The following is a 26,744-nucleotide window of genomic DNA, read 5'->3' as shown; positions in this document are numbered from 1 at the left end:
AACTCAAAGCAAATATTTCATTTAAAACGTGAGGCCATTCAACACAACCATGTGCCTGCTGTACGCAATTCTGTCTTGTGCAATCCTAGTACACCTTCCGGAATAAAATTATATAAAATGTCTGTAAACAGACCTGCACTGTAAGATGTCACAGCACACAAATAAGATGCAAACCAAACTTAAAATTTCATACATAAGAAATACAAACTTCTTCCCTATCCGACTCTGAAGTTGTAACTGGGAACATACGTTTTGGGAATGTAATGAGTTTGTGAACAAATGGGTGAAGTTTTTTTGAGCTGGGACACAGAATCTAAACTGTCTGGTCATATTAAGACCTTATGAAGTTTATTTCTGGAGACTTGTCAAAAATGCATTTACTAGAAAATTGAAGTCAAAGTCTAAACCAAGTGTATTTAAAGTAGTGAATGTGGTAACAGATAGAAAAACTCCAAGTGGGATCCTTTAGTAAAGGGTAGGAGCAAATTACATAGAAAAAATGGGAACTAAGAACATATGTAGAGAACATTTTAGGAGGAGGAAAGGCAGGAATGTATAAAAGAATATAAATGTTGTATAAACATGTTAACATTGTTTGTTTTCTTTCTTATATAAACCTGTGTGCCCCTGTGATAAAGGAACACTACTTCCAGACTAGGACATTGCATGTCATGATCATACTAGTAAAAGCTGGTGGTGTAGCCATCACATATTCTAGTAATTTTAACCTTGTTGTGCACTACATACAAAAGTTCAGTTTTAGTGCAGATGCAGTCGGCTGCCAAAAACATCATCTTGGGTAACTACAAACCTGTAGTAATCAGAGTGGACCTCTATATGGAGCCATTAGTCTATATGGATTAACCCACCCAATACATATAAGCACAAGACAAATGGAAAATTATACTAGACAGGATTCAGACACCAGTGAAAGGTTTCCCCAAGTAGGAATTAAGCTTAACACCACTATTTATCATAATCCATTTTTGTCATACAGAAATACAATATAAAACTGTCAAATGCACCCATATTTGACAAGGACACCTTCTTCAATACCCTTAAGCACATCATCCATTAAAACAAATGCACTTTAGACAATGCAGTAATTCACATCAACAGAACAGTCTCTTCTCCATAAAACTGTCTGGTATCTCAACACATGGGGAAGGTGTGATAATTCAAATAGAATATTGCACCACGGCTTACACCAGATATAAAAAGATAGAGACGTGGGAGGGGAACCCAAACAATCTGCAACATTACACAGTTATGAAATGTAACCAATGAAAATAACAGTAAAAACGTGTCAATAGCAAGTCAACTTTATTTAAAAGAAAAATAGATTATAACCCTGCCCTATGAGATTGTACATGCTGTGTTAATTTAATTCATGGTACATACAATGTTCCCAGCTCCGGTAACAAAACCAATGCATCCAAACACATCAAAAGGCAAGTGGATGCTATCACTACCACCTTCTCACTTAGCCCAACAACAAACAGAACATGAAGGCAACCAGAGCATGCAAGACACTTGTTGAAAACTGCAACAACATTAAATGAGAAAGGCTTCTAACATGGCTGCACACTGAGCAACAACTTATTTTCAACTTCACATTGTGAAAACAGAACGCAGAAGAGACACGACTTGTCTTTTTGGATAAAATTTCAGTTACTTGTTGGTAGGTGCATTATCTGGATGCTAGCAAAGACTACATTGAGAACCTGAAAAAAGAAGATCAGCCACAAAAAGTGAGGAGAAAACATTGGATGGGAAGAATCATGTTCAGCAAAAAGCAGGTGAAGCTCCTGCTTTTGGTGTAAGCCATGACTTCCAGTAATCTTGGGGGGAGGCAAATGTGTTGTTATTATCAGCTCTGAGCAAACACTGAAGGAGTATATCAACTCCTATTACAGAAGGTTGGGGAAAAAAATGGAAGCTTTACACAGCTATTCGTATGAGCCGATTGACTGGAGGTCAAAATGAAAAGGCTGGCAGAGTTGGAAATGAAAAAAAAAAAAACAGTAGAATTACAGGACAGAGCATGTGGAAAAAAACAAAGATTTTCTGCTGTTCAAAAGAAAGTGGGGGGCATACTATCTTATTAAAGCACAAATAAGCAACTAGACTGGTATTCCACAACATGAGTCGTTAATTGAAAGTGCAGTGTATGCTCCAAACCTGGCCATGAGAAAGCAGCCAAAACTTCCAATAGTAAAGATTCAATACCACCAGCAGAAAGTCCATTCTGACAAAACTGTGGTAGAAAGACAGAGTACTAAAAAGCTGCAGAGAGTGTTTCTGGAAAAATGATTACTCGCTGTACACCAGGGAGAAGAGTCAGAAATTTATTCCAACAATCAAAGAATGTCAAGAGGCAGGAGTGAGATTCATGCTGCTGTATCCAGCCATCTTCAGAAAATTATCTTCTGGAAGTTCAAAGTAACTTTTATACTTGGTGAAGGAGGAGATACAGGTTTGATAGCTCACATTGTTGCATAAACGGAAGGGGACTCTGCTTCTTATTGTTCTGATAATGTCATTAGACACTGTCAGTGAGACCTCTTTCCAATGTTACAAAGAAAATGCTTGTCAAAAAGCACAGGAGTTTTTCAAAAGAACCAGGAGTACATTGGAAATGAACCAAAAAGACTGGAGCTGGCAGATGAAGTTCACAGAAGACACTAAAATTTGTGAATAAATATGCGATTGCAAAGCATCGATCACATTTGTAAAACATAGAAGAGCAAGAAGACCTAGAAATATTGGAATACGACTTTCTTAAACTTGTAGGAACTCCCAAGCATTAACCCTACTTCATGTCAATGGTCTAGAAGAACATTAAGGAGAGGGGAAGAAGGAAACAGAAAGTAACCGCAAGTAAAACATTTTTGTTGGCAACAGTATTTCACACTGCATGTTGCACAGTAAAGCACCTTCAGTTATTGGAGCGTGTTATAGCGATTCTAAAGTAAATCCGTACCCTTTTTTCTTTCATTCTTCTTGTTTAGTTTTAAGAAATGTAGATACTGCAATATAAAAAGAGAAGTCTGGACAAAGGCATGTTTGTAAAAGTTTAAGGAGCATGATACGAGTAAAAAACTGATCTGCTTTTTCTTACTTTTGCATAGGGGAATGACTGGATTAAAATTTTCCAGTAGCAAATAAATGTTCACAGTGCAACACAAGGAGTTTGTAGCTGAACACAACTGTTTGTCCTTAGAAACATGAAGGAAAACAAGTAAGGTTTTTTAAATGCATCTGGGAAAAGAAGAAAGAAAAGACAAAAACACAAAGCACTTTCTGTAATAAGTAGAAGCGCAGACTGTACCATTGGTCTTATCTAACCTTCAATACAGAGTCAATTATTAAAGTCTGTGAGCGTAGCTGCCAATCTGGGACAACTGTTCTCATCAGGAGTATTAATACAATATATATATATATATATATATATATATATATATATAAATCAAATAATAGTAGGTCATGTGGGAGTGTGTTCTTATTTGAGGATTTTCATTAAAAAATCTTGTAAGATGTGACATGGGTTTAAATGAATACAACTGTATAAAAGATCGACCTGCCAAACAGTGTATGCACTAAACACAAAAAAATGTTAAACTAGACATTTAAAAAAGCTATTGTAAGAATTATTCCTACTCATTTTATATAATGGCAACATTTTCCATATATGACCTTTGAAACGTAAATAGGTCTCACAGTGTGTGTGTGTATATATATATATATATATATATATATATATATATATATATATATATATATATATATATATATATTTATTTATTTATTTATTTGATAGACAGTGCAAATAGCTATACTACAAGAGAAACATAGGAAATAAATTGAAGTGGTGAATTTTGATAAAGGATTTCAGGATGGTTATTCAAAACACCTGGGACAAAGGAAAAAGCAAATACTTCTATTAATTGCGAGAGGAGCTCCGATAGTGATAGGAAAGGGAGGGGAAAAGAAAAACAAAAATAAAAGATAATGGTAGATTTGCATTAGTAGGGGGCTACTGGTAAGGGAGAAATATAATGACAATTACATTTCACCTAAAACTGCTACAGTGGAGCTTATGAAGATTCTGGAAGAAATTGGCTTTCAGACAATACTTACATACATGGGGATTGGAATTTGCTTTGCAACAGTGAGGATGCATCGGTAAGGGAACTAGAAGGGAAATATAACAAAGAGCAGATTTTTGAAGAAACTTATGAAAGTATTTGGTACGGAAGATGTGAACTCAGTAGTAGGAGCTTTTGCTCATTACTTCCCAAGGTAAAAAAAAAAAAAAATTTGGCTAAGCTAGATGTGTCGCATGTCTCATGTATTCAAATGAGACATTAAAGCACAGAATGTGTTAAAGTAATTTATTCTACATAAACACATCAGAAGCATACCTCTCAACTGTACAGATTTTTTGCCTAATTTTTTGGTGTATTCCTTATAAAATTTGCATTTTTCTGGTAAATCATCAAGATCAACATTACTAAACAAATAACAAAACCCATTCGAGTTTTGACTTCATATCCTTCAGAAAATACATAATACAAAACCTGTTAATCAACTTTCTAAATTTGTAAGCATAGTAGTTAAAAAGTGTCCCTATTTTTGGGCCTTTGTACCCCCATTACTTTTGGTTTTGTCCAGATGTCTTACTCCGAGAGGTATGATCAGGAGCCATAACTGGAACATATACTTCTAACTTCATAAGTTTACTAACTTGTTACTTCCAACACACTTGCATATGCATCTCCATTTAAGCTTGCATTCACACCGGCTGTGCGAGATCAGTGCCATTTTGTATAGTCATACTCAGTAACTTATATGCACATGTGCTGACTAGGTTCAATACACACACATGTGCTGACTAGGTTCAATACACACACACACATACACACACTGATGAACAACTTTCATAAGATGTGCATTTAAACATTTTTGACACATCCAGTAACCAATTCAGATAATGGGCCAGTAATAACCTAAATAAAAAAATACATTGCAATTAAAATAAGACATTGGCACTTCCTCACTTTATTAAAGCAGATGAATTTAAGGAATGGGTAGTTAAGAGAAAACTATATGTTAACACTTTTTCTTTTAAGTAGAATTGCATAAGAGGAAGCTCGCAGTACAATGGGAGCAACAGCAAAGTGCTAAAGAGAAAATAAGGGACTATTTGGACAATATCCATGAGGTTATATTTTTTTAAACTGCAAACCAGTTGCTTTTTTGACGACTCCCCTAGAGTACAAAAGCTAGCACAACAGTTCAAGCAACAGGAAGTAGAAAGAACTGTTGCCAAGCTTAAAGAGCATATAACAAATGAAATAGTCAGAGGTTATATTTATCTGACATTTAACAATGTTAGTGCAACTGGGCTGCACAGCTCTTTCCAGCAGAGACCAGAAGAGAAAAGCTCAACATATAAACAAATACAAAAAACAAAACATCATACAATATTAAACATACAAGTGTATATATACACACGAGAAACCGAACACAACTTAAATGAATGTTAGATTACAAGAATAATATTGAGGGTTTAAACACCCATGATACATAAAAGTATATAAAATATAAAAGGTTAAATTCTAAACCAATTACCATCAGAGAAAAATTCAAGGTTGGTAGAATACCATGAAGATGTTAAATGAGTAGTTGTATGAAGTGTGCGTGCTGAGAGGGGAAGAGGAGAGGGAGTAGTTTCAGTGAGAGTGGGACAAGGATAGGTCAAGTCTTTTAGAAGTTTTTCTGAAGTCAAGGAAGTTGTCATTTGTGCTTACACAGAAAGGGGAAGTTTGTTCCAGGCATTGGCAGTGGAGTAGCTGTATAAAATATTTTTATTGGGTTTGTATATATCCAATAGGTGTAGGTCTGTGTTGCGTGGGGTATGCTTAGAAGAGTAGAGCGTGAAGGTCCCCGAGGGCAGGGCAGCAGGTGGATCGATTTAAGATAGTGTGTGCGAGGTGGGGTTGGGGAAGGAGTTGGTTATGTAGCTCAAGCCTTTGCAGGTTTTTTTTAAAGCTATGCAGTGTTGAGAGCAGTCAGAAGGGCAGGCAGTGAATCTGGCTATTTTGTTGTAGGAGATGCTTTAAAGGCATTAGAAATTTTATAAAAATCTGTATAAAAAGGAGAGAAATGGGGCAATCAAGAAAAAGTATAAATGGAAACATTTATAGAAGAGTTAGAAGTATGCCAAGGTTAAGTATGGATGAAGCTCATTATCTACAGAATAGACAATGAGAAAGTGTTTACATCTAGAACAGCATAAAGAATGGCAAAGACAGTGCCAAAATTGGCATGGATCAATGTGGTTTTGCAGAGGGGAGGCAAACAAACATTTAACATTAATACAACAAGGATGATTTGGAAGGAAAGAAAACACCACTGTGGTTGGTGGCTCTGGATGAAGAAAACATTCAACAGAGGAGTAAGGCAATAAAAGCATTTCCTGATAAAAAAAAAAAAAAAAAGTAAATTAAGAGGCGATATGAGGGACTGGAGGCAAGTGGGGGTTCCTCTCCGATAACTTATTTGGACACAAGAACCGGGCTGGTCTTGCACTTGAAAGTTTTTCTATTTTTAGGCATTTATAATGTGTTTTTTTTTTTTATCTACTTGAGGTGTTGGACATCTTTTTGTTTTCTAGCATTAAAAATTCCTTGCAGACTGTCAAATACTGGGGGAGGAAATTGGTGTAATGAAATAAATGTTTTTGAACTGTGAAACACAATCTATATTGCCTGAACATAGGAAAGCTTCGTTCTCAGTTAATTCTGGTAACTGCAAAAAAAAAAAAAAAAAAAAAAATTACTAGAAGATTAAAATCAAAATCTAAACCAACTGTACTAGATTAAATCCAGAAAAGAACATTTCATTGTTGTAGAATATCCTGAAAATAGTTTGTCTTTTCAGGATATTAAATTTTTCCAGAACAGGTTTATAGACAAGTACTAGACAAATAAATCTGTAGGCCATTAAAAGTATGGCCAAAACATAATTAAAAGTTGTCTAGCATCAAGGAGGACAAGATGAACCAGGGGAGAATGTGGCTGCCCCTCTATCTAGGATTACCTTGAAGTTGGCAAGGGTGCTACTCTGCTAGACATGTAGTAAAGCTTGTTCCAGATCTGGGGATATGAATCTATCGTGCAAGTTTATCTGCTGCTGGAGGTTTATTCCTTTTAACAGTGTGTGAAGATATGTAAAGGCTGCCAGCCTAGCTAGATAAAAGTTTGTAGATAATTTTTAACACTCCACAAAAGGGCAAAGGATGTTGAACGTGTAGAAATTGTGATGGGCGACAAGAGACCACATTTTCTGGACTTAAGCATTGCAATGGTTCAAAGGTGAGCTGCAGAGATGTTTGCCATTATAAATAAAGTAAGGATTAAGCTACTTTAATAAAATACAAGATTTTTTGAACTCACTCAGCCCCCAACAGAAAGTAAACAAAACACAAGGCACAAGGCATTAGCAAGCTCACTTATGTTCATAGCGAAGAAGTCAAGGACAGTGTCACTCATCTGGTCAGGATAAAACAGTCCAACAGTTGTGGGTTCAGTTCAAGCAGCTTTATTAGACAAACATCTGGAAAGAATCTTTGCAACAAACTTATAAACACAGACTGGCTACCATTACTCGTACATAAGGAACTGAATAATTCAGAGACAACAGTACCCTTAAAGGCTCTCACTAGGATTAGCAGCAAATGGAATATGTTAACAAGTGAACACAGAATGAGCTTAAACCTTAGAGAACATCCGATGAGAAAGTCTCCAAGAGAAGTATGGGATAACCTAACATAAGCACGGACAAGACAAGAAAGTAGTAAGAAAAGCTTAGCCATTAACACTGCAATGTCAAGAGAAGAGTTGCATTTACTCTCTCACCCTTGCTAAAATTTGTAATCCGTAGTATTGGGAAAATAATTTGGTGACCTAATGGGATGATATAATCAAAAGGAAAGAACTGCACCATGTGCAAGGATAAGGACTGTATAGTGGTTTCCTAGTATTTGTTCAAGGCTAAACAAAAAGCACCAAACCCCACAGTACAGTCTTGCTGAACTAGTGGAAGTTTGGAGGTCACATTTTGTCATTTGCAGCCAAATAAGGCTCACAAATAACACCCCCCCCTTTTTTCTCGCCTGTGCTGTATGGTGCCAAATGGATTACTAGGCATCAACCACCTCCACACAAAATACATTGGAGAATGAACTAGAAGGTCAATGCTGCTCAAGGCCTACAACTCATACTGACTAGAGAATAGCATTAATGGCTGCCCGTCCAAATGCAGCATCTACACATTAGTCACTAGAGCTGCTAAAGTTTTGTCCAGTAATAAGATAAATCTCCAATGTCCATAAGATAAGAGTCAGCAATTCAAGTGCCAATAAAGATGCCTAATTTCACAGCTTGCACTTCAGTTGTTTAGCCAGCTGTGAAAATTAAGCCCTATATCTGGAATACACTTGACACTGCAAGGATGAGATCATCCCCCAAAGATCCCTCCAACAGTACTAATCTAAAAATGACAGCTACTGGTGCTTCAATACCAGAGATAAGGGGATGAATTTTTTTTTCCTAGCTTTTGCTGCATAGAGCTTTTATCTGGGAACCCCAAGAAAGAAGGTGCACTAAACATTGGTGGGGACCGAACTAAATACCATGGTTATCTACCCTCTCCAATGACATTGGAGCCTCAGTAATTGGATACTTTTTATTGGAATTTATCAGAAGTGCATCAGTGAGTGCAGAAAATTCTTGCAAGTGGTCATTTTAAAATCTGAGACTAACCCCCCCCCCCTCTCCCATTTCTGAAGAGAGAATCAGGGCTAGTCATTTGGAATTGTAACATTAGTCTGTGACCAAATCACCTAGAGTCAGAGCTGAGAAAGCCATGCCCCTCACCATGTAAATAGGAAATGGGGTTGATTATTGCATAATGCAGGCTGTCAAGTGAAAACTACATTCGCTCCAAAAAAATGACAATAGCAGAAAATTAACTTCCTCCCTAGGACGAGGATGCAGCATCTTGCCTTCAAGAAACAAAACAGTCTTAGAAAGAAGATTGCATCTTGGCATTGATACTCCAGTGATCAGTTGTTTCAGCACATTTAAGACACAGTCATGCTGGACCATAGTAGGCAGTTATCAAATCATCCTATTAAGCTCAATATGCAAAGTCCTGCACATTTGTGCCAGAAATTACAAGTCTAAAACACAACATCCACAGCAAAGCACAAACTTCAGCACCATCTAAAGATTGTGAATACAATAATAGCAAGTTAGAAATAACACAAGTGCCAAATCTTCAGTGCACAGATTTATAACTGCCAAGGACATTTTACTTCTCAGAACTTGATGTAGGACATCTAGATGCAATACAATATTAGCAAATCCAACAGCAACATTTAAGAATCTGATTGAATACCAATGGCTAAAGAAAAATATTAGGCAGAGTAATTACCAGCTCCATCTCGTCACTCAGACTCATCTACTGCAAGAGGTCAGAGCTAGAATCTGTGCTGCAGCCAACTGCCAAAGTGTCAGGGGGTAGTGCTGCAGCCAACTGCCAAAGTGTCAGGGGGTAGTGCTGAAGCCAACTGCCAAAGTGTCAGGGGGGTAGTGTGCAACAAAAGAACACAAAGATTGTCCTCATTCAAATATGCTTTACCAAACTGGGTACCCCTTTCCTGTACCAAACTGGGTACCCCTTTCCTGCACATCTAACACTGCCACTGTAATGGTTCGACTTTTACTGCATTATTACTCTTTTTGGTTTCCAGCTTTTATATTATTTCTTAGTCTGATCCACTGTATGCATCGAGATCCCCATCTTGGGGGATATATATCCATCACCTCAAGGTTCAACTCCTCTGTCTTCATTACATAGGTTTCTGTGCCATACAGAAGGCTTGGTCACACAACAGTTTTGTACACCAACTTTTCAACTTATTTTGCATTCTTCTGCCACACAGCCCTTGACACTGTGCCAAGCAACTGCAACAGAGTCTAGCCTTGACCTCCTCTTTCAGACTACCATTCTCTGCTCCCCATTTCTTCTTCAATCCATGTCTAATTTGCAGATCTATAAATATAAAATTAAGTGCCACTCTTACACCAGAAATTCTGCCTCTGGAAAGTTAAGCCTTCTGTTCCCAGTGTGTAAGTTTGGGAATGACCATGTGAGTTTTTACATTGTAGAGCATTTCTGGGCAATCATATCTGCTACCCCCCCCCCCCCCACACACACACACACACACACACACACACACACTAACCACTTCACACCATCAGAGCTTTGGGTAAGGTCACAATTTCAAAATTAACTGCTCCAGTTTTATTACATTCACCATATGAATAGGATGAATACACTTCTCGTGTTCTAAGGGAACCCAATGGGATGAGCAATGACATTAACTGCACCCACATATTTCTAAACCAAGCCTCTACTACAATAGGGAAATAAGCACACTACCGTACTTTGGCCCGTGCAAGCAAAAAGCAGAGGTATTTTCCAGACCTTAAGTCAGGTGCTTCTTAGCCTCCATCACCACAGAAATCAGATTGTGTAATCATACCTGGTATGCATTAATTCAAGATTAAGCCAAAAGAAGTTTGTCCTGTCCATCCAGTTATTTACATTTGGCATTTACCACTATGGAGTGTAGCATAAAAGCTTTTAACTAGAAGTCCTAGGTTCATATTGACAACAATATTGCTGCATTTGAAATAGTGTTTCAAAACAACGAAATTAAATTGTTTACAGATGTCTGAATTGAGCCCCATCTGGAGTGCTCTGTAAGCATGTTGTCAATCAGCATGCGTTTACTGCCATTCCCAAGAAACCTGCATATCTACAAAACAAACAGCACCCGAATTACCCATTCTGAAAACATGCAACTCGCCTGTGATAAAAGTAAGACCTGCTGGAGAAACGGGTATGTATCCTAGAGACTACCCCTTCTCTGGAACAGGCTCTCCATCCACGTGAAGCAGAGTTACTACCAAACCCAATTCAATTGTAATGTGGACAACTAAATGGAGAACACGAAATTCATCCCTGGTTTAGCACTGGTCTCTCTAATGGACAAAGGCAACTTGTAAATGGCTCATTTCCCAGGCCCCTGCTTATACTCAAGGGTAACAGAACTTGGCAGATTTGGGATGCATGGCTAGGCTTAAAAAGGCCCTTATGGGCATTAGTCTAGTACATACTTTTGAACCTAGCTTGCAACCTAAAGAAATATGACAAACCTACAATATACAAAGTCTGCGATTTTTCAGTTATGTTGGGGGGGGGGGGGTCAACATACACGCACCCCAACATACTAAATTCATAACTGAGAAAACATAGCAAGAATCACCAAAGTCTTACAGACACATTTGGGACTTCTCTCTAGTAACCTATGCCACACCCCTAACAAAACACTGTCAGACAATTGACACCCTATTATCAAGCCAGAAAAATATGGCTAGCAGCAATTTGTACTAATGTGCCTGCTGTGTTGATATGGAAGGAGGGATGAAACTCCAGCTATGGCCCATAAAAGCCAAGTTCAGTAAGCTTCTTTGATGTTTTATGGCTCCCCACTTAAGCACCATGTTCAATAATAAGCCTCGCATCAGGCTGTGTGCCCACTGAATGGCACACAGCAAGAGTTATCCTACTCCACGAAGGGGGAGCCACCACTGATCCTGGGAACTATCAACCTATTAGCCTGGTCTGCAAGGCCATGGAACGTATAATCATGGAACTCAAACAAAGACATTGGTAACCTCCAAACTCTGGATCCCACCCAGTTCGGGTTTGTGAAAGGCAGATCATGCCTCCTGAACCTGATCGACTTCTTTGAGGCAGTCACCAAAGCCGTAGATGAGGGTAATGTGATTCACACAGCCCATCTTGACCGCCAAGGCTTGACACCATTCCCCATTCTGGAATTATAGCTAAACTCACTAAACTAGGTATAAATCCCTACATCACAAGATGGGTTGCCAACTGGCTCACTGACAGAGCCCACATTGTAAAAGTTGCAGACTCCAAATCTGACCTCAAAGCAGTGAGGAGTGGAGTACCACAAGGTTCTGTCCTGGAACCTCTCCTGTTTGGTATCTACTTTTCTGAAGTACAGGCTAACACAGAAGACCTCTGGCTAAGTTAGCAGATGACTGCAAACTAGGAGCCATAGTCAAGTCCCCAAATAATGTAGACATCCTACAGAAGGGCCTCGCTGAGACAGATGCCTGGTGGCAGAGCCATGCCAAAAAGTGCAGTGTCATCCCCATTGGTAAAAACTCTGTACCCATAGGATGACATAGTCAGACCACAATGCTTTGCCAGAGATGGCCTGCACCTGTCACCCCTGGGATTCTGGATACTGGCTAAGTTCTTGCTGCCCCTATAGTGCCTTTTTTAGGCAAGGTTCAAAATGAGATTCACCACCATAACAGGAAAGCAAAAACTGAGGGTGATCTCAATGCTAGAACTCTAAATCTCAAAATGCACTCAACTCGAGGCACTTCTTAAAATGGAGAACATAGATATCTGTGCAGTGACAGAGACCTGGGTCAAGGCTCCAGACAGCACCCCTGCACTACCAGGCTATAACTCGTACCACACTTCCGGCCATGTAACCTGGACCGGAACACCAAAGGCAGAGGTGTGTCCATATTCATTAAGGATATCCACACCTCCAGGCTAGTTGCTCAACATAATGCAGCCGAGGTTATCCAAGTGCAACTAACTCTGGGCAAAACTGCAATCCAAATTGTAGCTTGCTACAGATCACCCACCATGCCCCAGCATTCCCACTCCTCTTTTCTTGATGTACTGGAAAATATTAGGGTTCAACCAAACACCCTAATAATGGGCAATTTCAACTACCCCACCATCAACTGGGAAAACTACTCATGTACCAACTCAACGCTTTCTGGAATTCATAAACTCCAATGCCCTGGATCAACTTATCCAAACCCCCACCAGGGGCAACAATATCCTGGATCTAGTCATTACCAATATGAGTGACTAGTGTTCCACAGCTGAAATCAATGCCTCATTGGTCAGCTCCGACCATAAGCTAATTACCCTAGATATCCACATCCTGCCTCCACCCCCTATTAAGGAAACCATGGTAAAAAATTTCTCCAAAGCCAACTTCATGCTTCTTAAGACAGAAGCGGTGAACTTCATGACACCCATGCAGATGGACAATGCAGTTACGACTACTGAATCTTACACAATTGCACTTTATAAGTACTTACATGAGTGCATGGATCATGCTATCACAAACAGAACAAAGACACTAGCCTCCAAATAAAGGAAGCCAATCTGGTGGTCCCCTGCCATAAACAAACTGTACAACAGAAGGAAGAAACTGTTGCAAAAGAGAGTAAAATCCCACGAGTGGAGGAGCTCCCTGGTCAGCCTCAGTAAGAAGCTGCGATCCCTGACAAAATCCTGACAAAATCCTCCAAAGCTAGTTATGAAAACTAGATCACCACTGATTCTAAAGACAACCACAAAGCATTCTATAGCTATGTCAAGAATCTCAATGGCAACACTCAGATCTGCTTTGAGTTACAGCACAATGGCATTAAATATACAGACCCAACTGATATTGCCAACATCCTGGCAGATAGGTTCAGTGCTAACTTTACCCCCCCTCAAGAGCCCATCTCTATACCAAAGAATGCAAAGTTCCTGTAATCACGGCTGCACAGGTAAAACCACACTCTCCAAAGCCAAGAACACAGCATCCATGGGACCAGACATCCCAGGCTGTGTTCTACACGAACTACAGAACGAACTGGCATCCCACCCAAGTACCATGTTCAATCATAGCCTCACCTCAGACTTTGTGCCTGCTGAATGGCGCACAGCAACGGTTATCCCACTACACAAGGGGGGAGCCACCACGGACCCCGTGAACTACTGCCCTATTAGCCTGACGAGCCTGGTCTGCAAGGCCATGGAATTTATAAACAAAGATATTGGTAATCTCCAAACTCTGGATACCACCCAGTTCAGGTTTGTAAAAGGCAGATCATGTCTCCTAAACCTGATAGACTTCTTTGAAGCAGTCACCAAAGCCGTAGAAAAGGATAAGGTGGTTCACACAGCCAATCTAGATCTTGTCAAGGCTTTTGACACCATCCCCCACTCTGGAATTATAGATAAACTCACTAAACTAGGTATAAATCCCTAGGTCACAAAATGGGTTGCCAACTGGCTCGCTGACAGAACCCACACTGTGAAAGTAGCAGATTCCAAATCTGACTTCAGACCAGTGACAAGTGGAGTACCACAGGGTTCAGTCCTGGGTCCTCTCCTGTTTGGTATCTACTTCTCTGAAGTACAGGCCAACACAGAAGGTCTTTGACTAACGAAGTTCACAGATAACTGCAAACTATGAGCCATAATCGAAACTCCCAACGATGTGAACATCCTACAAAAGGGCCTCACTGAGACAGATGCCTGGTGTCAAAGCCATGGCCTCAAGCTCAATGCCAAAAAGTGCATTGTCACTCCCCTTTGGTAAAAACTCTGTACCCATGAACTACAACATAGGTGGTAGTATACTTAACACTGAAAGTGTGATAAGAGACCTTGGGACACAGGTGGACAGTAGTCTCTCCTTTGATAATCACATTACCACAGTAGTCGGGAAATCCTTCTACATGGCACACATCACAAAAGGTTTCTCATCCAGGAAAAAAAAAAAAGTCATTGTTCCCCTCTACTCATTCATTAGACCCAGACCCATTATAGAGTACAATGCCCCTTTTGGTATGTACCTCTCAAGACATCTACAACAACTGGAAAGGCCACAGAAATACCTCACAAATAAGATTACCAGCCTCAAACAGATGCCCTACGCAGACCATCTCAAAAAACTCCCAGCTTTACTCCGTCGCATATCACCTACTCAGAGGTGATCTCTGCCTAACATACAAAGCCAAGTCAAACCCAAAGCTGTTGGACATGCTCCACTTAAAGAAATCCCAATCCCTCTGAGCTACACGCTCTAGGGACCTAAACCTTGTCACCACATTAAGCAGAACATGCTGGAGGGATAGATTCCTGTCCCAGAGACTTCCCATACTCTGGAATAAACTACCTATGTGTATCAAACAAAGCTCCTCATTAGCACTCGAGAAAAATCTTGATGATCGGATGGGAAATGGGGAATTCACCCCGGGGATCACCTCTGTGGCTCTGCTCGACAGTGGCACAGGAAAATAATTTTCTTGGGTGCAAAAGCCAGGGTACCTTTTTGGCTGGGCATGTATAGGCCCCAGGGCCAATAGCCTAGTACCTACCTATGAACTACCACATAGGCAGCAATCTACTTAACACCAAATGTGTGATAAGAGACCTAGGGACCCAGGTGGACAGCAGTCTCTCCTTTGATAGTCACATCGCCACAGTAGTCAGGAAGTCCTTCTATGTGGCACACCTCATCATAAAAGGGTTCTAATCCAGGAAAAAAAAAAAAAAAAAAGTGGTTATTGTTCCCCTCTACTCTACACTCATTAGATCCATTATAGAGTACAACGCCCCTTCTGGAATGTACCTCAAGACATCTGCATTAGCTGGAAAGGCCACAGAAGTACCTCACAGAGGATTACTGGCCTCAAACAAATGCCCTACACTGACCACATCAAAAAACTCCAGCTTTACTCCGTAGCATATCGCCTTCTCTGAGGTGATCTCTGCCTAACATATAAAGCTATATCAAACCCAGAGCTTTTGGACATGCTACACCTAAAGAAATCCCAATCCGTCCGAGCTACACACTCTAGAGACGTAAACCTTGTCACCACAATAAACAGGACATGCTGGAGGGATAGACTCCTGTCCCAGAGACTTCCCATACAGGCTGCCCATCTATGTCAAGCAAAGTTCTTCATTAGCACACTTCAAGAAAAATCTTGACGAGTGGATGGGAAATACACCCCGGGATCACTTCTGTGTCTCTGCTCAATAGTGGCACAGGAAAATAACTTTCTTGGGTGGCATAAGCCAGGGAACCTTGTTGGCTAGGCTTACATAGGCCCTTGAACCAATAGCCTAGTACCTACCTATGGGAATGAAAAGGACTGGGGGGGGGAGGGATGATGTAGTTACAGGTCAACTCTTTGGCAAGAAGGTATAGGGGTCCACAGTGAAAGGCAGAGACAGGAAACTACAAAGTGGTATTTGCTAGGGTGCAGGGCAGTCTTGAGAGGTCATGTATGAAATGGCACCTCATTCATGCCCATTGCACACAAAACCTCTTAAATTACTAAGCATTTTTGTAATGGTGGGAAAAAAATTTCCCTCATGGCTTCTTAAATGGCAGTCCTCGCTTTGCTAGCTCTCAACCCTAGTGAGCAGGGACTAGCTGCCAGCTGGCCAAAAGGACTGATTGTTGACAAGCAGCAGGTGAGAAGGCACTGTGTGTGGGAGGGGAGAAATATTACGCTTATGGATGAAGATGTCAACAAGTCTACCTCAGCTTAATGAATACAAAGACTCCAGCTGGCATTAAATACAGAGTTTGAAAACCCTGATCAGCTGAGTAACCCATGTATACTTGATGGGAAAGCTAGCACTGAAGTACTTGTCAAGATCACCACAAAGTCATGTATGCATTCTACTGTGCTGCAAACTTGTAAGAAAGTTGACAGATATGAGAAATGTATTAACTTACAACTATTTTCCTGCATTTTAATGCTTACACAATACAGACTTACGATGGACATAGACCCTAGTTGCTGGGGAAACAAAATTAAAATATTCAGGAAGATCAGTTTAAATGTTTTATTCTTGGAGCTGCTTTTTACCCCACCCCATGTCTACTAGCCATCAAGACTAACACAATCAAGACTCTGCCACTCATTCCCCTGTAAGGAGTCACCCAGTACACAACAGGTATGAGAGCAATCATAAGCAGCCATAAGGGTTGCTTGCGTGTGCTGTTAACATCTCAGCAACGCATGCCTTTAATATAGTCCAATTCCACCCCATTGTCAGAGGTTGGGGCTACCTACACAGCTGTAGGAACACAGTGCCATCCCCTCAAAGTGCATGCTCCCATATACTGTGTATGAAAGCTACCAGGATGCAGATGTTAACACCTCCTCTACTCTCCAAGGGATTATGGTGCTATACATTCTACTCCTCAATCCCCACCCTCCAGGACAGGCAGGCCCTGCCAGTTCCATCAGGTTCCTGACCTACTAATCTAAATCTAGACACCTTGGCTGTAATCATTAATTTAACCCTCTCAACTATATGCCAGCTTTAGCGGCATAAAAGGTTGAGCTCATTTCAGGATTTGAGAAGCAGCATACAGGAAGAAAAAACAAAAACAATTAGGCCCCGGATTCAGACAAGGTGGTGAATAATAAAGTTGCTTAAAGGAGGAAGGGGACAAACCAACTTTAATTCAAACATTCTTGGATAAAATGGACAATAAAATGAAGGCAAGGGATGCAGAATATCTGCAATAAAAAGACCAGACGACTGGTGATCCACCAGAAATACATAGCTTACAAAGTTTCTCTGAGGCCAAATATAGCCTGAACTTACCAAGTAATAAACACTGCAAAACTAGTCTCCCACAAACACGAAAAGACATGTGGCTCCAGTAAAACATCTTGGGCCTCAGTACCAGAAGCTCATGCTCACCATCTTGCCTTGAGTCAGCTGGCTATAGGCAACAGACCTAGGGCACAGGGGCCTGGGTGGACTAACAGATCCAGCCAAAAGCCATCTTTGTTGCATTATAGCACAAGACCAGAGTTAAGTGCACAGCTGTCAGAATATGCATGAAAATGGCAGTAGGGATAGGCCACACCCAGCATCTAGATAGTGAACATGCTGAACGAGAGCAAGAAAAAAAAAAAAATACCCCCATCAACTGAAGTACCATCTGTCGCTCAACTTAACATTGTCCCTATTCTGTCAATAAGCACAGATACTAAAAACTACTTCGCCCCCACCAGTCCTATAAACAAGGGCATCACTTATGGGGTGCGGCATTACACCACATAGTATAGCTAATGGTCAAAATGGCAACCAAGATTATAAGTCAAGCTGATAAGGATGAGCAGTCAATCTGCAAGAGGTATTTGCACACAGTATGCAAGAACTCACCCACACAGGAAGAGAACTGACAAAAAAATGCAGTCTTGCTTAAACTTGACATAATGCAAAAAAGAAAAACAGTAAATAAAGATTAGTCATACACAGATATTTAAGACAACCTGAGCCTTACTTTAAACACTACTTGTAGATACATAGAAACAGAGAATCTAATTCATTTCTAGCAAAGAGACTACCAAAAAAGCACTTAAAATGCTTGGGGACGGGCAAACAAATCACCAGAAGAAAAAGTGAATTCTGTAACCCAGGACTTATCCCGGACCACTAAAAAGCTGACTGGAACCTCTCAAGAAGCATAAGAGAAAGATGGACAAGAGTATCGTGGCCAATTTGCAAAGTCTTCCCCAGGGTACTACATAGTAAAGTATGTAAGCTTACTCCAGTGGCTTAAAGGTTTTAAAGTCCAGACTACAGTCTTATTTGACCCAAGTTAGACTTGCGGCTTAGGGACTAACAAGGTGATAGGAGAATTTCCATCCCAGGTGGGAGGGCAGTTTTACGGGCATCTCTTGTGACAATCTCTAGTGGAGACCTGGGACATTGCTATTGGGAGATGTAGTGAAATGTTACACTTTCCCATTGCATGCCTCAGACATTACCACAGCAGCCATAAGGTGAAAAGAGTAATAGAGTAGGTCATAATGAAACCTCCCCAGATGTTGACAGTCAGACCCCCCCCCCCCCCCAAGACACCAGCTAGTCCCAACCCTGAGGAAATACTAGGGAGACTAAGCATACAAATGCAATTCTATACCCAAATGGTAGAGGCAGAAAGCCCATATCCCTCCTCCCCAGAAAGCAGAGTGCTTTGTCCCCCATAATCATGGTCTTGATCACTGTACCTCAGAGAGAAAATTCACAGCAGCAAAGATTTGATTGGGCGAGGTACCGATTGTCATCAGCAAGCCAGCATTCAGTTAATATCAAAATAAAGTTTACCACCTTAAAAAGGTGTTCCTAACAAGTCTAGATTTCAGCAGCTCTCGACAGTAGACAAACAAGGGACAGATACAGTTGCACATCTGAGCACAGAGAAGCAGAGTGTTAGCACCCGTTAATGTCAACACGTTACCCTATGGCTTTAAATGTGTTCTGCGAGGACCTGTCCCACTGTTCACTTTCAACAGATAAGCCTAGCACTTCAAAAAACATCTCCAAAAAGGTAAACGCAAAACAAGCCTTGCCATAGAAGGCAGCACACACATAACCAGCTATAAAATCATAGTGTACTTCAATGGGATAAGAAATACATAGCAGTTTGATGCACATGAACTGCAGGGGAAGAAAAGATACTACCTAACCGCTGCACACAATTTCATTATGCATTTAAATCAACTGATGCATGAACATCTGGAACAAAACGAGACAAAGGTTCTGTGAATTCATGGTCAACTCCAACACCACTCTAAAGGTAGATAGCATATGTTAAGATAAGACAGCTTTGAGATGGCATATGCTTGTTTACATTTCAAAACATAAAACAATTATACAGCCAGAGCGCTGCTATTATCGGCATTATTATGGTACAGTTAGCATGGCTAATGTTCACAGTTACCATTGAAATCTAAACGTCCTATCAAGATGAGAAAATATCTGGCCAAGTCTTTTGAGAGTCATTTAAATGCAGGCAACCATAAGCCCAAGAGTAGTCCTCTAGTCATAGATCACTGCTTAAAATACTCAACAGTTCTGGGCCTACTGACAATGGTTAATTATAGTGATGGAGGGAAGCTGGAGCAGTAGAACTGACTTACCTTGGGTCCCTTCTAAAAATGGTGGTATCCTGGAGATGTTTTTCTGTATGCTGCCCCCCCCCCAAAAAAAAAAACAAAAAAAAAAAAACAAAAGCCAGAGAAATAAGATCCCTTGGAAAATATGACTGCCACTCACAAAGGGCAACTAAATAGGTAGGTACTAGGCTATCTGCCAAAGGCATTTATAAGCCTAGCCAGAATGGGTTTGCTTTTGCCGCCCCCGTAGATTAGTTCCCTGTGCCTCTGTCCAGCAGAGCCACTGAAGTGATCCCCGGGGTAAATTTTGTTTCCCATACACTCGTCAAGGTTTCTCTTTAAGAGCGTTAGCGAGGAGCTCTGCCTAATGTAGACTGGAATCTTGTTCCAAAGCATGGAAAGTCTCTGGGACAAATCTATCCCTCCAGCGCATCCTATTTTTTGTTGCGGTAAGGTTCAGAACCCTAGAGCATGTGGCTCGAGGGGATAAGGTTGTCTTTAGGTGGAGCATGTCCATCAAGTCTGGGTTGGACATGGCCTTGTATATCAGGCAGAGATCACCTCTGAGTAGGCGGTATGCAACAGAGTACAGTTAGAGTTTCTTCAGTTGAGCTGCATAGGGCATCTGTTTGAGGCCAGTGATCCTCTTAGTGAGGTACTTCTGTGGTCTTTCCAGCTGTTGCAGGTGTCTTGTAAGGTACATCCCAAATGGGGCGTTGTACTCTATGATGGGTCTGATGACGAGGCGTAGAGGGGCACAATGACCTCTTCTGATCTGGATGCGAACCCTTTTGTGATTAGGTGGACCACAAAGAACAAGGAATGTCTAACTACTTTGGCAATGTGATTATCAAAGGAGATATTGCTATCTACTTGGGTCCTCGGATCCCTTATTACATCTTCCGTATTTAGGGGACTACCACCTATGTGGTAGTTTGTGGGTACTTTGTTTTTCCAAAGGGGATGACTATGCACTTTTTGGCATTTTGCTTGAGGGCATGATTTTGACACCGGGTATCTGTCTCAGTGAGACCCTTTTGGAGGATGTCTGTGTCAGCCAGAGTCAATTATAGCCTCTAGTTTGCAGTCGTCTGCAAACTTGGTCAACCATAGTCCTCCTGTGCTTACCTGTACCTCTGAGAAGTATATGCCAAACAGGAGGAGTCCTAGGGCTGAACCCTGGGGAACGCCACTTGTAACCGGTTTAGAGTCAGACCTAGCTCCCACATCTCTCACCATGTGGGTTCCGTCTGTGAGCCAGTTGGCAACCCATCTTGTGACGTAGGGGTTTATGTCGAATGGGGAATGGTGTTGAAGGCCTTTGAGAGGTCTAGGTAGGCTGTGTGTATCACCTTTCCCTCGTCTATAGCCTCGGTAAAGTAACCTAACACTCACATCACAAAACAAAGTTGTATTCCCCCCATTAAATTGCTCATAGCAGTAAATTAAGCAGAATATATACAAATATTTAAAAAAATTGAAATTTCAAGGACACTAAATTACAAGAAAAGTATAATATTCAGTACACCAGTTAAACTAACTTGCTTCTTTTATTTTGTATGCACACATATGATACAGTACTTTGTAAGAGGTGGAAGCACCAAGGTTAGGCTCGTGGCGAAGAGGAGACCCTTCAACAAAATTGGCACTCAGTAGTGAAAAGCAATGTTCTGAAAGCACAAAGCTTACTTTCAAAATAAGTAGTTGTACAGCAGCAAATATGAAAACAGCAGTTCCCAGGGACACTATTTCTATAGGCACCTGACCTATCCCCATGGACAAATAAACAACGCAAGATGTACAATACTTGCTAAAGTTCACAACAGAAAAACACTTCAGGTCCTGAAAGGAATATGTGATTATATTATAGCGAGTCGACGTTCACCACGTTGTGGTGTCCCGGAGTTCGGCTTTGTGAAGTATCAACGTTATAGTCTCGCTGTGGTGAGCGTCGACGGTTTTTAATAGATCCGCCATGATATAATCATTCACGTATATCATTTTGAGGACTTAAGAAACGTTTTTCTACAACGTATTTTAGGAGATGTTGTAAAATATAGTTTCATTTAACATATGCATTACACGAGCCAAAGGCTTATTCCATAGCGTTACCACCACGGGGCATCACTCCATAGTACTTTTCTCAGTTTCAGTTAACTAGAAAGGCAGCACTTTAAGCTTGACTGCAAAACACTATATGTATTCTATAAAAAAGGGGGCTATAAAATTGATCTGAAAGAAAGTTAAATTTCGTTAAAAAATACTCCTTATTCAAGGTAATATTTCCTTCCTGTTAAAATGAAGCCACCAAACAAACTTAAACATGGATTAAATATTCATGTCTCAATTTAAAACAAAACAAATTACTTTTAACAAAAATATATAAAAAAGCTTCCAAGATATATATATGATTAACATATGCGTTAAAACACAGAAGCTCAGATAAAATGAAATTAAGAAATAAAATGAGAAGAAAAGTGGCCTTCTGCACCACAGAATACCTTAGATGCTAAAAGCAGACAACGTTTTAATTATTTCTGGCAATTTCCAGCTTGGCAAATCCCAATGAAGATGAAGCTTCTGAACAAAATGTGTGTGGGGAGTCACAAATACGGCAGAGACTATAAAATTTACAAATTCTGCTCCTAATTTTCAAATTCAGTCTTACTCAATTAACTCATAGCTAAAACTTAAGATATATACCTATAAACAGTACCAACAATAAGCATTATATAAGAAAAATACATTCCAAAAGTAAAATAGTCTCTTTCTCCATACTTACCTTTAAGTAACAAGGCAATTAGCAACTTCAACAAGAAATTAAGCATACACAAAAAACTCTGTTGCCAAAGCAGACAAAACAAAGATGCTGCTTTGAATACCATGCAACTATTCTACCAACAACACATCAAGTGTGATTAATCATAGAAAAAAATCTGAAGTAAAATTTCTTATTACCTCATATACTGCCTAAATGCATTAGTTAAAAAATCACTGGCATCAATTAAATCAGTAAAATCAAATGCAATATCACTGGTTATTCATTTTTATTAGCAAGTGTTGTGAATGGAGTGGAGGTTGGTCTTAACCCATATTGACAATTAATTAAACAAGAGTGAGTGAAGGTGTGTTTCCTTATGTTTCTTAGAAATACAGGGAAGTAAAACTGTCAGTCAGGTGTTGGGATGCACTCCATTTTTCTGAAAGTATAAGCTTGAGTGTTTATTTACTTATTATTTATTTTTGTAAAACATGTATCCAGTTGTTCTATGTTCCATTTAACTCTATACCTACTTCTGGAGTTTTTATACCTACATTTCACTTTTAACAGGGCCTGTGGGTCGGTAGGTTATCCTGGTCAACAAATGCAATTAAACTAGTAATAAATCAATTTCTTCATATATATATATATATATATATATGTCAAATTGTTCTCTTTAGAAATGACTGCAGTGCTGTATTTAAACACGTGTCCAGAAAAAAAAAAAAATAAATTCTTATCTTTTGCATGTAATACTATAACATTAACTGATAGCTGAAGACTGTAGACATTATATAGTTTGCCTCTTGTAAAACTCCAATTATAAATGTTAATCTGTTGCAACCCCCTCCCATAAAGTCAACTATTCTTGCTTTTCCCTGCTAGTCATTTAATTTCCACTATGAAGTACAATTCATTGCCTGAAGCGAATGTGCCATAGAGAAAAATGTCCTGTTTTTAAGTTTTAGTGTTATTTTAATCACAGTAAAGACAGATGGAGCAGTTCTTTTCATGCTTTATGCACTTTCTCATATTCACAAATGTAGCCTCTATACACAATAAGTAATCTGTGAGGGGGGGACTCTGTTAGGGTATATGACTGCCTAGTGTCTGCAGTGAAGGAAACAAAAGTTTGTAAGGGAAAACTGATTTCAAAACTATGAGTATTTAATACTCTAAAAATGCTGTAAGTAGGATTTAGGTATAAACTGGTTATGTTAAAAAGTGCACTGAGCCACCCCAAAGGCTCAGTGACTATATATCTCACTGATGTACAGGGTAGGTAGCTCAGGTCAGCAATAAACACAGTTTAATTCACAGTCAGAAAAATCAGTCGGTATTCATTACTCCTCTCCACTGTATGGTGATAGTTGGCAGAGAGTTGTAACCCTCTACAACAAAATCCTTTAACACACGGGAAAGGAATGAGTACCTTCACAGGAATGGCAGATCTGTTAAGTAGGGTGTAATATTTATTTGATAAGTAATGGCCAGACTAAGTGAACTGTGTGACCACAATTTAAGTTTCTTTCTACCCAGTAATCTTGCTATTACCATAAAGGTATGATGCATGAATGTGAAGGTACACAGACACAGCCATGTCAAGTTAAGAAGATCAGAATGTAGTAAACATCTCTTTTTTTAGAAGCTCACTTTTCATAACTATTTAGGTCTGTACTGTCAGGATAACTACTAAATTGTACCTTTCTCAGGCACACCTTTCTTATGAGTAGACATTACTGCAATAATAAGTGTACAGTGTGTGGATTATCCTGGCATTTATTTATTACTGCTGTGGTTTAAAACCTTGTCAACAAACACAGAGTGAACAAGAATAAGTTTCGGTATAATTCACATTTTCACTATATAATACTGCCATTATACAAAGGATTTTCCCTGGTTAAAATGATACTTAAATATAAAATACAGTCAGAATTGCCTGTTTGTTATCTTCCTTTCGATAACAGTAAGCCTAGCTTGCACTTATAATCTGGCAGTAGCAGAACAAGCTATGAAGCTATATGTGTTTCCATTTGCTAGCATTCCATCTTATCTGCTGATTTTTGTCATTTTGTGACCATTTAAATGTAATGTGCAGTCATTTATAACATTTTTCTAACTTCTTTTAGATAATATCCATTAAATATTTACTTTCCAGCTTAAGTTTAATGCATGTGTTCAATCCTGATTTTTTCCAGTGATATGCTTATCTGCCATTGTAGTCTTAGCACTAAAAAAACTGATAAGGAAGAGGATACATTGTCCACTAAATCAGTTGGATATCATACTTAACATGTATATACTATTTAACTGTATGTATGGGTGCTGCTTTATGTTTAATGTACATTTTGTTTTGTAACATCTTCAGCCACACAACAGCTGTACTAACAGAGACAGCATATCTAAAAATGTGCCACATACATGGTGTGGGGATCAAAATGCAAGGTGCAGACAAAGCTGAGAGCAGAAGGTTATGCAGAGAAGCAAGCAAAAATTCATATATCATGCGAGGCAAAGGAAAGGCTGCAGATATGAGGGCTGAGAAAGCATGACAGCACTGTTGGGGCAGGCCTGATTCTTTTTAAGAAAGTAGAACAGGCAGGGTCCTGTTCGATTCTCAGCTAGAGTGTCTTCTGTGTGGAGACATGCATGAATGGGCATACCTTCGTTGAAGGTTGTGCGTCAGGGCCGGCAACTCTGCACGTAAGAAAATCTACTGCCAATCATTAGCGGACCGGAGTTCCACTGTGGCGACCCCTAACCGGGAAAAGCAGAAAGACACAATAACAACAAGACCAGGCAGGGATGGGCCATAAGTAAAGGGTAGATAGAATAAAGGGAGAAATACAGAAGAGAAGGAAGTAAAGATGCACATATAAGTGAGCACATACTACAAACAGTACAAAACAGCAAATATTTCATAGTTGTTACACAAGTTGAAATGAATCACAAAGAATATAATGGTTTCCTTCAAGTGCTAAAAATTGCTTATTTTTAAACTGCTATGGTATGTTTTATAATTTGTTTCTTAGTGTTTGTTTCTCACAACACACTGTAGGAGTAAGTGTGGCATCCAGTTATAAAAGTTTAGTTGACGCTGAGATTTCAGTAGTTCAGAAAATATGCAAGACATTGTTCATTCTGTACTTGATTAGTCTTTCTCCAAACTGGACTGATTTGAAAGTAGAACAAGTTATGGACTGACCTTGGAGAAAGAATAACAAATTAGAAACGGTAAGGAGGTAAAGTTTCCTGTGTGTTGGTGCAAGAAGGCTCGTCCCTGCCCCCAGTAAACAAACATATTCTTTTCTTTTGTTTGGGTGTCATTTGCAAGAAAGTAGTTCATCTGCAAGTATTCATTTTATCTAGTTTTGTCCAATTAATCCATTTGAATTTAGATTAGATGAGTCTGAAGTGATGGTACTAGAACCATCATATGAACATACAAACAAAAACATAACGTGTTGGGAAGGGGTACAACCAGGTACAAATAAGAACAGAAAAGGAGGATGCTAAATGATTACACATGAATATTACAAAAGAACCATATGGAATTGACTACTTAAACCATGGCCCACGCTACATGTTCACAGTGTAAAGAAGGTGTAAATGTAAGTATAAAATGCATTTTATGTCCCCGTTACATTGATGTAATGTATCAGTTGTACAGTACACACACATATCAAAGGTATGTAGTTTCATAAGCTAAGCTTCCATTGTATGTCCTAAACATACATATATACATAAATACATACATACATAATATGCTACACAGATGCATAGCCAAGGCATCAGTGACAGGGGAAAGGGTGAAAATGAAGCTACTGTTTCATATCAAGAGACCCACCATACAAATGTAGAAAGCATCAAAGAGGTGTACCACTGATTGATACACCTAGGCTAGAGGTTAACATACTAAAATATCTTCCCCTGCTAAAATGAGACCGTGTACAGTTAGGGCTGACTGATAGATTTGCAACAGGATATTGGTGCCCTTAGACATTTTAAGGGTCAGTACCCTGGAAACACCATCCCTGGCTACTTCAGTGAGTACCATTTACAGCTGA

At 39.6% G+C, this 26,744-nt stretch overlaps 1 protein-coding gene across 1 annotated transcript in view; it reads right to left on the bottom strand.

Annotated features, from left to right (window-relative positions):
* Positions 1–22,956, bottom strand: part of LOC122790606 (kinesin-like protein KIF14) — a 1,004,205-nt gene extending 981,249 nt beyond the window's left edge. Inside the window, exon 1 of the mRNA XM_044058133.1 lies at positions 22,875–22,956. Coding sequence (XP_043914068.1) covers positions 22,875–22,879 — 5 coding nt within the window. The 5' untranslated portion in view covers positions 22,880–22,956. The remainder of the gene's footprint in view (positions 1–22,874) is intronic.
* Positions 22,957–26,744: the final 3,788 nt, after the last annotated feature.

Source organism: Protopterus annectens, chromosome 16.part0, assembly GCF_019279795.1.
Source record: "Protopterus annectens isolate FY-2018-M chromosome 16.part0, PAN1.0, whole genome shotgun sequence".
Taxonomy (NCBI): domain Eukaryota; kingdom Metazoa; phylum Chordata; order Ceratodontiformes; family Protopteridae; genus Protopterus; species Protopterus annectens.
This window is presented reverse-complemented; position numbering and strand designations above follow the sequence as displayed.